The sequence below is a fragment of the Engystomops pustulosus genome, chromosome 4 (assembly GCF_040894005.1).
Source record: "Engystomops pustulosus chromosome 4, aEngPut4.maternal, whole genome shotgun sequence".
Taxonomy (NCBI): domain Eukaryota; kingdom Metazoa; phylum Chordata; class Amphibia; order Anura; family Leptodactylidae; genus Engystomops; species Engystomops pustulosus.
In genome coordinates this window covers 168,491,010-168,503,210 of record NC_092414.1, presented here as the reverse complement: position 1 = coordinate 168,503,210, position 12,201 = coordinate 168,491,010, and the positions used below count along the sequence as shown (strand labels likewise).

At 39.1% G+C, this 12,201-nt stretch overlaps 1 protein-coding gene across 8 annotated transcripts in view; it reads right to left on the bottom strand.

Annotated features, from left to right (window-relative positions):
* Positions 1-8,353, bottom strand: part of NTRK3 (neurotrophic receptor tyrosine kinase 3) — a 442,602-nt gene extending 434,249 nt beyond the window's left edge. For 2 of the 8 annotated variants that reach the window (XM_072148528.1, XM_072148527.1), the window contains exons 1-2: positions 8,121-8,352; positions 6,749-7,335 (exon numbers count right to left, since the gene is read on the bottom strand). In XM_072148528.1, the coding sequence (XP_072004629.1) occupies positions 6,749-6,987 (239 nt within the window). In that variant the 5' untranslated portion in view covers positions 6,988-7,335; positions 8,121-8,352. Of the gene's footprint in view, positions 1-6,748; positions 7,336-7,623; positions 8,050-8,100 lie in introns of those variants that run through there. The other 6 variants (XM_072148525.1, XM_072148524.1, XM_072148529.1 and 3 more) reach the window with 6 other exon arrangements.
* Positions 8,354-12,201: the final 3,848 nt, after the last annotated feature.

Genomic DNA, 12,201 nt, shown 5'->3' with positions numbered 1-12,201 from the left:
ACCTCTGCAATATGCTATCGGCATCATGTAAAAAGTAAATTACGGTCCATCAATACTAATTACAAAACACTCAATACTTTAATCTAGACCAACCACTCCTTCAGTGTGAGATTTAGAGTTCTATTTATCAAAGTTTTCTACTGTTTTATCTCTGGTTTTATCAATATGGGTTATCTTTGCTTCTCCTAGATGTTCCTGCTGTTGTGAACCAGTTCTGTAAATTAATGTTATTGCTTGTATAATGTAAAGTTATACAATTTTCCAATATACTTTCTGTATCAGTTCCTTACAGTTTTCTAGATCTCTGCTTGCTGTCATTCTTTAGGAAGATTTATTATTTAAAAATTGCTCTTTGGTCATGTGATGTCACACAGGTGCACGGCTCGTTATAACACATTCAGAGCTGTGTGATATAAGCAGTGCACCTGTGTGATATCACATGACCAGGGAGCAGAGTTTATCCACAGGATGTAACACATAAGCTTTCAATAGAATGACATCAAACAGAGATCTAGAAAAACATGAGGAATTGATACAGAAAGGATATTGAAAAACTGTATAACTTATCCTTACACCAACCAAATCAAATATTTTCTGAAAGTGGACAATCATCTACAACGACATCTACGTCATAACACCTTGAACATAAATGTATTTCTAGTATATGTGTTCCATGAACAATACTTTTTTGGTAAAAGTTTTACTGTTCCATAGACAAGAGCAACATTCCCATGCAATTTTTTGATTTTTTTTATCCAATACACCACACATTTTCAACTGGATCTCAATCATAATTGGCCCAATAATGTTGTTTGTTTTTATGAAAAAAATAGATTGTCAGACATGTTGAAGATACAGGCTGACATAACTGATGGCTATGTCTAGAGAGGGCTATGAAACACTGATGCTATAATACAAAGGAGAACATTATAAAAGGGTTTATAATAATATTTAATGGGATCATGATCAAATTATCAGATTGTGCTCACAAGTGATTGAAGCTATGGCTGTAACTCAACAACTCAGTAGTGGATTATAACGTAGGCGGTTTGGGTGGTAGCCTGAGCCCCAAGCCTTCTAGGGGGCCTTCAGCCATGAACCTATTTTCTATACACATGTACGCAAGAGGCCATTTAAGGACCTTTGAAGATACTACAAAGGTTCTGAAGCTGCAGATTGAAAGCAGGGCAGCATCCTCTGTCCCCCAAGAAGCTGATTCTAGTACCATATGTAGGAAGTGAATTCTGGACATGTAGGGGCCCATGGCAGTCTTAATCCACCCCTGTAATAACTTTATCAATTTACACTACACCAACATGTATGTGGTGAGCATGTGCTGTGTAATTGTATGCTAGATATCTCCTGCTAACAATAACTTATTTTATTTTTTAATCAAACCAAATTATACAGTTTACAAATGTACCTTCTATGTTCATTATACACAGTTTTCAGCCTTCATAATGTGAACCTGGCCTCAGTTTGCCTGACTTCACGCATTAGATGTTTCTGTTGTTATTCGCCTTGCATTTATCGAGGAAACAATGAAGCAGACACTAGAACACCAATTAACTCTGTAACATTGAATGTATGAACACTCTTCATGGACAGAGCATTTTATACATGTGTTGTCATTTTAGAAGTCTTGGTTTTACTTTGGTCAGGCAAAGCAGTTGGATAAATTGAATCTGCCCCTGCTGGAGACATCACTAAGGCAAGGGTTACTTGTGCACCATGCACCTATCACAGTGATGGTGAATCTTTTAGAGACCAAGTGCCCAAACTACAAACAAAACCCACATTGCAAAGTGCCAACATGGTAATTCAAGAAGTAACTTATTTTTAACTGCTCTGTCCTGTCACAACATTAAATTATATCAGCGTCTTGATGACGCCAATACAGTAGAAAGAAGGTGGAGAAATTGAGATTATTATTTTTGCTTCATAAGGCCCGAAGCAGGAGCTCCAGTGATAATCCAGCTCTATCCACACCTTCTCCCTCCTCCAGCAGTCCCAGGGAGCCAAGGATGTGATACCTCTAAATAGAATTTACTGTGGCATGTCCTAGGTTTACTCAGACTACAGGAGGAGCCCTTGTTTTGCAAACTCTGGGCAGAGTTGATCACCTGGGTACCCACAGAGAGGGTGTTACCCGTGCCATAGGTTCACCACCACTGCCCTATCATATATCCAGTTTGTATATACACTGGAGAAGATAATATACGGCATGTGCATGAAACCAGACTCTTATGAAGGAATTAAAATGGATTCTCCCACAATTTAAACTTATCATCTATCTACAGGTGGCCACTCTTTCCGAAGCTTTTGGGAGATTGAATTAGCCCAGTACATCACTCAACTATCATTATTCGTCTCTTAGACTTGGAATAAAAAGTCTGTTATTCCTTTTATAGATTGACGATGGGTTTGAAATGTGTCTTCAGAATCATTATCAGGTTTAATCACAGTTGTGCACCAATAATGTGACCAATACCTGTTATATGGCTGAATAGAAAAATGCTTACATATTTGACGCCTACAGAGTGTAGATCTTTTTTATTCACAATTTCGAGCTTGACCATATACAGTGTGGAGAGTCAGCAAAAATATATGAGTGATTCTCTATTACAACAAAAACATGTGGCCCTGTTTTCTTCACAGGTAAAGGTACACGTGGTGGGACCCTGAGTATTCAAACACTTGTCCTAGGAAGATCTTGGGGCAACCCAATTAAGGGATATTTCTATGATCAGAATTGTGGAGTTTAAAATGCCAGTAATGGAGTTCCTATCATTCAAGCAAATCTAACATTTTGCTGTCACATATGACAAGCAAATATGCGAGAAAGGAATGAAGACTCATTGTACCGTTAAAAAAGGTGAGAAAAACTGAGTGCAAGTGGGAGCTGGGGGTTGGGTTCACAAATCAGTCTTATAGCTGCATATCGTCATACCATATGTTTCAGGACATTATGTCATGTTTCACTGCATGGCTCAGTGGAGACCTATGTTAAAGAACATATACATGGTTCCCACAGAACCTGTAATCTTCTGAAGATGTCTTAACCCATTGATAGTCATAGAATATATGTAAAAAATGGAAGGCATAAGACAAAGCTATTAGATCACAATCTCATAGTCTCTATTACACTTTGTAGCCATGTGCCGTGATGAAGCCCACTTCTCTTGAGGATAGAATCAGCATTCATGAGAGTCCTCCTAATTTACAGCAGTACCACCTTCTGCATGAAACAAGTGATCATTGTATGAAAGTCAAACAGATACAAGTCACAGAGGAGGCTGAATCCAGCAGGGTGTTCCTGGCCAAAGATTGGAGAGAAGCCACTAATAAATCCCTCTGTTCAATCACGTGTTGTTCTGGCCATCGAGGAATGCAACTCGTGAGAGGACTTTAAACGTTCAACATTTTAGTTCTGACATTAAACCTTAAAGAAACTATTGGCTTATTGGTAAGTTACAATAAAACATGGCCTGTAAATATATACCATGATCATTTTCAACTAATATACAAATCTTCATAATAAAATTTGAAGCTATTTTACCCGATCTCAACAAGCTGGACAACTGGCGTACTACTAATTTAGCATTTGCATAATTATATGTTGTGTGGCATGGATTTACTATTTTCTAGTCGACAATTTTCTAAAATTACTCATATACTATAACTAAGATTCTTACTTCTGATAATTCCATGAGCTTTACTAATTCACTTCTTGGTTAGGATAGGCTCATATCAGCATTGTAACTTTTTACTTTGGTCTTAGAATCAGAAAACAAAAAACCACATAATGATAAATCCAATCCCAGGATATATACTAATGTCCCAGGACTTATCGACTGGTCCATCTCAATCCAACTAAATATCCATGATCTCACCACGAAAATAGCAAAATATGCTATATAGTTACTGGCAAAGATAATGGAGGTGCTATATGTAGACTCCACCTCAAGTGTGAACCCAGTACTATCGATATCACCGGGAAACATTACGTTGCCACAATAGTAAAAGTTTTTAGGCCTTTGACTTATAAACATTAAAATTGACCTATTCTTGAAATGTTTTCTTTGTCTTAGAGGTCTGAAGGTGGGTAGATGTAGAGGGCACAGAGAGACAACGCCCTATATTGATCACATATTTACCGATTCATCGCATGGGCGGAGTTCCAATCTACTGCAGGGTGGAGATTTTTAGGAAATGACTGATATCAATGACTACCTTATTGGAGAATATTTTAGGGAACTATAAACTGATGACTATGTTGTTGTTTTATTAACACAATTGTAAATCATCTGTTTGTTAAAGGATTTAAGTTATTGAGTACAGAACTTTAAAAAAATAGTTTTCTAAAATTTTGAGTAGTATTAAAGAGAATTAGATATCAAGTGATAAGGCCTTTTAGCACAATTAGGAAACTCAAGACAGAGCAGTGTGATAAGGTCATTATAAACATCAATCTCTTCATCACCCCCATCATCATCAACAGTCAACAACATCATTATCATAGTTTGGCAATGGATTAGTACTTAGAAAGAACAACAATGGATATTTTGGGGGTTTCCATGACCGGAGTATCTAAAGCTCCCATGTTTCTTACATTTCAGTCAATTGTTGGGTCTTAGCCAGTCAAGTTCTCATCACTCATGGTTCAATATGATATCCACCATATACACGTTACAAGGATACATACATTTACACCCAACAAAAGTAAACCGATATAATATTTCATTACTCTTTCCTTACATTTTCACTAAATATGTTTTTCTAGACAAAACCACAGTCTGCTTAAAATTCAAAGTTTATTTTTAATCTCATTCCTGAATTTGAGTCTTCCTGGCTCTGTGTCATCTACTCCGTGTTTTCCATCTCTCACTCTGCAACCTTGTTCACAAAATCTTGAGTGCCAAATGAAACAAATAGTCTTGCAGAGACCAAATGGACCTAAAATTGTGGTGTTCAGAAGAAATGGCAAATTTATAGAGCTGGAGTAGAGAGGCATGAGACCATTTGCTAGCACATAACCAAGCAACCTGTGGTACGCATAGACACAGAAGGACTTCTAATGCAGTATAATGCAATGTGGAGGCAGATGAAGCAACAGCTGACAAATGAACTTGGATGTGAGGAAGAACAATCAGGGGCCATAGATGTAGAGCCAGGATGAGTCAAGGCGGGCATGAATACTGCTTTATTTTCCCCATGCCATGTCCACACACTTCCATGACACCGTCACTTCCTAAGGATTATCTCTGGTGTGTGATCTACTCGCTGAGCTGAATATTTAAACACGGTGCTGTGTTTTAAATGAGAGGGTGGGGAAGCAATCTCCATGGCTCTTTCACAAATGCATGGTGTGAAGGAGGAAAGAAAAATCCTGACGACAAGACATTCAGCAAACCTTCCTCCAACCAGAAAGGGCTTTAACGCAAGAATTGTCTAGCAACCGGGGGTCGGGAAATGGGTGTTTGAACATGGAAACATTTTCTACTGTGCTGCTGTCAGCGGGTGAAAAATGCACTAATAATTCTTATCCAATACCTCCATTGCCCCAGCATTTCCATGCCCTGTGTATAACAAAAGGACTAGTCCACAGATTTAAGATATCCCTCTTTATGAAGTTTACCACCATTACACAGTAAATTATTAGAACAATGTCATGATATACTTGTCTTTTAAGTAAAGATTTGCCATTATGATCACTTACTATATGAGTTAAATAAGACGCTGTTAACTCTTTAGTGTCCACAGGGCCCTCTAGCAATGTTCCATGAGTTAATTCTTTACCACTCAACCATATGCAACAGTATAAACAAGAACAAAGGCAAGAACTATCTGCATCATTATCAATCTGTCAGTCATTTTTTACCCCCCCTTTGCAGCATCTGAATATAAGGAAGTTTGGGGAGATGATCATTTTGGATTATTTTGGATTGGTATATAAGTTTGGAACTGCAGTACCCATCTAATACTAGCATGAAGCATAGCATCCATTAAAATGGGTTCTGCTGAAGATGTTATTGCCACCAATTCTACTATGACAAAACATCTCTTGGTATGGATAGGGTGGCACTGAAGCAAAGGCACGTCCTGTCTGTCTTGGGTGTCCATCTTCTCATTTAAATGAATTAAAGTCAATCTCAAGATGCACTTAATGCACATTATGAGCCCAAACCATGAAGAATCCAAATGCATGATGTTCTATGCAGGCAACATAAAACTGGCTACGTGACTTGAGGTTCTTCTATATTGTTCAACATGGGCAATAGAAGTTGATAACAACCTGATTCATCTCCTAGTAAACCAGTTACCGCATACTCATTTTGTGCTGTTATTTTCCAACTATACCAGCCACTACACATACAATAGAGACCACTTTATAATGCATCATCTATCTCAGTTTCCCCCTACACAGCTACAATAAAGAAGAAAACAGAATATCTATGTTTTCCCATGGAACATAATTAATAAGAGTTATTATCGTGCCCAGTATTCCCATGACTCTGGGCAATAAAACCAGATTACGTCCATTCTAGTTAAGCAGTGAGCAAATTTCAGTATTTGCAGAAGTGGAGGATAGTATATAAAAATCACAGCGTGACAATTAAGCTATAACTTAAGAACATGGATCATGATGACAGGCTTATGAACCTGGTGCTGGATGCAAGACACAATGCAATCAGTGCCATCATAGAGCATATCACATGGACATTTTAGGCTGATCTGTAAGACTTACATGGATAATATGTTCTTGAAGAGGTCGGTGATGTTTAAGCTTGTGGTTCCATCAGTTGAATTGAATTCCAAGAGGGGGAATATGTTTGCATTGTCCACTTTGTTGCAGAGAATTTCAATTTTGCTGCACACACAATTACCAGGGCAAGCCACAACCGAACCCATACAGTCCAGAAAAATGCTCCATAGTAAGAAAATCCTCCAAAAACTGCACTTTGTAGGGCACGGAGACACATCCATTTCAGACAGATGTTTTCAACCCCAAAGGGGGGGGGGGGAAGAATGGGGAAGGAAACCAAGATGAGGAGATATCTCAGCCTTTTCTCTTGATAAGCAATCAGATGCAAAATCCTTTTGCAGCTAAAGTCATCCTGGAATGGCTCAGACGCACACTGCTTTCAGCCCACAGAGATGCATAGTGCCTGATGCTGCTGCTTCTGTCTTGTTGATTCCAGATTGTTGGTTTATTTTTTTTTCCAGGAGATCTACAAGACTTCTGAGGAATGCAATAGAAGATGGGGGAAACAGAAAAAACGGGTGCTAAAGTCACCAAGTCCCACCTACTGGGCAGATTTCTAACTGTCACACCTGCAAAAAAACAGAAAGAGAGGAGGTGGGGTGTGGGGAGAGGGAATCAGGGAAAGGGAGTGATACACATACAAGATCAGAGATCAAACAGCACCATTTGTAACCTGATGTATGCAAAAAAAAAAGACAAATACATTACACCTCCCCTATAAAAAAACGACAGTCTTTCTCTGCAAGACACATTCATTCCGGATGTTCCCTGCCTCATCCCTGGATTCTGCAGAGCACAGTGAGGGCTGTACGGCAAAAAAAGTTCAGGATGCTATTTTCATCATTGGATATCATTACCTCGTAATGAAGATGGGATACACAGGGAAGGGAGACGTGGAATTTTCTAATTGTTGGCTTTTCCAAAATCAAAGGTTTCAAAAAATACAGGGATTATTTCTCTTCTGGATGAGGCTGCGTGGGAACTGAGGATGGGACATGATGTTGCTCAAGTCAAATTAATCCGATACATCCAGATCTGCAGCAAATGTCCAAAATAATTCAAGTATCGTGGAAAAAAAGAAGAAGGAAGAGAAGGAAAGGCAACAGGGGCTGTGAGAGCCTACAGCATGTTGCAATGAACTAGAGGAAGCAAATTAAGATGCATGATGCATTTTTGGCAAGCACAGCACCCTAAGTAGATCCTAGCAATGCTTAATTTGCTGTGCCCTTCATCAATGCTCCCTCACATACCGCTATCTAAAATCTTCTGATTCTTTTGCTAGACGCAGACACACACAAGCATACAAGAATATAAAGACATACAAAGATACACACAATGATAACACAAGATGGACCTGCTAATGGGGGGTACAGGTGCACGCCACTCTCAGACCCTGCAGATTGTAGCTCCAAACACGAACTGCTGTCTCTTGTCCAAAGGAAAGGGAGAGAAAAAAAAAAGGTGGGAGTCTCAGCTGTTTACTGAGAGCCAGAGAATCAAAGCTGTGTGATCAGGATGAGGAGAGAGAGAGAGAGCGAGAGAGAGAGGCAGAGGGAGGAGAGTGGCAGCACACACACTCACACACCAAAACTAATTCTCTATGCAGTATGATGAAAAGGAGGACAGCAGGAAAAAAATCCCCTTTATCCTAATCCCCTACTTCATACACACTTGTGGAATTCCCCCTGTACTGCCTGCATTGTGCTCCCACCAACACTGCACCATTCTGCTTCTACATGGCACAGACTGTACATCCAGCTCAGAATGGATATTCCTATAAGACATCAATGAAAACGCAGCGTTCTGTACAATATATCTACATAAGCCTGAGAGCCTCTCACTGTCTACCGTATAAAGTGATTACGTCATCCGTACGTCTGGAAAAACATTGATTTTGACCCCTACATTTATAATGTTTTTTTTTTTTCATAATGCAGGTTTTCTGTATTATGTGGAAATAATAAAGCAATCGCAGTTATTACAATTGTATCGAATAAATAGGAAGACGTAAATAAGGAAAGCGAAATATCTTAACATCCCAAACGCAACAATGTTATTGTTAGATGATCAGACTTTTTGTTTTGGTGCAGTGACATATGTCTTCCATTAGGTGGCAGTGCTTAATGTGAGGTCAATTAGAGATGCTGTTTCCCTTTAACTAAGAATTGTGATACATTTATAATAAAGAGTGTAAAATTATGGTGATGTTACATTATATATATATATATATATATATATATATATATATATATATATATATATATATATATGTGTGTGTCAACAAATATTGGTAAAAAAGGAATAGATAACAATGCGTTAATTGAATGGATTGTGGTGACATTTGCATCAAGTAGAGCTTGGTTATGCTAACCATGCAATGATAATGTAAGCAGATAACACTCTACAGAGGCTTTTATGGGGCTAGTGAAATCTATAAAATAATAACCCCCTTTAAAGGGTAAACAGATCTATCATAGTAGTCATGAATGTTTTATTCAACCAAACATTGTTTATACCAATTAAGAAATGGGGCAAATAGATGGTGAAGACTAATTGGCAGGGTTTGTAGTAAAGAAATACCTTTCTCTTTGTTGTTTTGCTTTCATTTGTCCAACCTGGTGCTGCCGTTATTTTCTGGGTTAGACAGGGTCTGTCTCCCTCTCCCTCTAGGACCTGGAAGGGTCAGTATTCTTCTCCCTCTAGCACCTAGCAGGGTCTGTCTCCCTCTCTCTCTAGGACCTGGCAGGGTAAGTCTCCCTCTCCCTCTAGGACCTGGCAGGGTCAATCTCCTTCTCCCTCTGGCTACTGGCAATATAGTACAGCCTTCTCAGCTGCACTGACATGGTCCTGAAGAGGCTCTGTTCCTTTCTTGACAAGCAGGGCAAAAAGCCATTTCTATTGGCTGCCCTGCCATGAACATACTGAAGGATCTGTGGGAAGGATGACTTAGCAGTTGTGTCCACCAACACTTAGCTCCTTAGCTGGAGATCCTCATGGGTAAACACATTCAACATCAGGTGGTGCCATAATATGTTAATACATGTCATAAATCTTAATCAGAAAACAGTGTATGAAAGGCAAACAGTGTTCATCCATAATGATAAAACCACTGATTATAATATTCAATTTTATATTTTGCAACATGTTTTATAATATATGTTTTTATAATAATATAAAAAATATGCACATGAATGACTATCCATTATGCTACTGTACATTTCTCTTTCATTTATGCCGTCTCCATTTCCAGCACAACATCTAAACTAACAGCGCTAAGTCCATGAATATCAATAGTCAATAATAGTCGATAATAATTATTCCAGTGTATAATGACGTCACATCTTTTTGCAGGACGTATAGGATACAAATCATTTTATCCAGTTGGATTTCCGGCTCTTTCTCGCTGTTGTGTGTTGGAGGCTCAGATTTCTATATAAAAAAAATTCCATTGATTCTAAAATTTGGCTGGTTAGAAAGAAAATACTATGACTCCATGCAAATACTAATGGACTCCATTTTAGTCAGTCCATGTAGAGAGGTGTAACACAAGGGGGTCCAGTGGGTGCCATACCTGGATACAAGGCATAGGAGGCCATGTTGCCCATGTGAGATGACCAGTGCTATGAATATTACATTATCCCTGTGATTCTAGTGCAGATTTTCTATAGGGATCTATAGCTACACATCTGTCCAGCTCCACTGGTGTCTGTCATGTAACAAATCTGGCGCAGGAATAATTTCATTGTCCCACTCATATGATGGCGCAGAACAAGAGAAATTAACATCATGGATGTGAACAGGGACACCTGCGTATTACATAGGGTAATGTACCTGCATACTAAAATACTTACCTTATATAGGTAACAAACAAGTCAGTGTTTACATCTGCGTTGGAGGATCTGATAGGAGCCTTCACTCCTTCACTGGCATTGATTGATTTTATGATGATGATTTTATTGAATTTTTGTTTCATACTGTACATTTCTGCAACAAATATTTCTGCAACTCATTGGTCTTCATACACTGGTTCATTGCGGCTGCATTTCTCAGCCCTTTCAGATACTACACAGACACTGAACCAGCAGGGGAGTTTGAGCTTGCTAAACTCTATAGCTTGCAGACTTGTAAATGCAGCTATGACAAATGGCAGATTGAACATTATAAGAAATCTGTCAAAATAAAAATACAGTGTAATCTTTAGTAATCAGCAGCATGTTTTTGATAGGTGTAGATTGTACCAAGTGTCCTATCTGCAGACAGCATATTATAGTGCAGAAGAATATGAGCAGATTGTACATGTTGGGGCTCATTTACTTACCCGGTCCATTCGCGATCCCGCGGTGCATTGTCCAACGTTGATTCGGAGCTTGCGGGGATTTACTTAGGTCGTGCGATATCCACCAGGTATCGCTGCTGCGCTGAGGTCCGCCGAGGTCCGCTGGAGTTCACCATCCTCTTCCTGGTGCATGTAAGTGCGTGTCAAGCGACACATTTTTTAAAAAAAATACAGTGTTTTTTCTGAATCCGTCGGCTTTTCTGATGGCCATGCCCCCTGATTTCCGTCGCATGAAACCCGGCGCCGATGCGACACAATCCGATCGCGTGCGCCAAAAACCGGGGGAGAAACGTCGCAAACCGGTAATTTTCGGTAAACTCAATGAAAATGAGCAATTCGGACCCTTAGTAAATGAGCCCCAATGTTCTATCTGCAAGGAGCATGTTATAGAGCAGGAGGAACTGAGCAGATTGTACAGCGTCCTAACTATATGTATTATGCTATAGAGCAGGAGGTGCTGAGAAAATGGTACACAGTGTCCTATCTGCAGGCAGCATGTTATAGAGCAGGAAGATCTGAGCAGATTGTACACAGTGTCATATCTGTAGACAGAGTGTTATAGAGCTTAAAAGTTGAGCATGTTGTATATAGTGTCTTATCTACAGGCAGCATGTTATGGTGTAGAACAAGATGAGCAAGTTGTAAATAGTGCCCAAACTACATGCAGCATGTTATACAGCAGGAAGAGCTAAGGGGATATTACACAGTGTCCTATCTGCAGGCAGCATTTTATACAGTCATGTCCATAAGTTTTGAGAATGATACAAATGTTAATTTTTACAAAGTCTACTGCATCAGGTTTTATAATGGCAATTTGCATATACTCCAGAATGTTATAAAGAGTGATCAGCTTAACAGCAATTCATTGCAAAGTCAATATTTGCCTAGAAAATAAACTTTTTCCCCCAAAACACATTTCAACTTCATTGCAGGCCTGCCTTAAAAGGAGCAGCTAACATCGTTTCAGTGATTGCTCCAGTAACACAGGTGTGTGTGTTGATGAGGACAGGGCTGGAGATCAATCTGTCATGATTAAGTAAGAATCACACCACTGGACACTTTAAAAGGAGGCTGGTGCTTGGCATCATTGTTTCTCTTC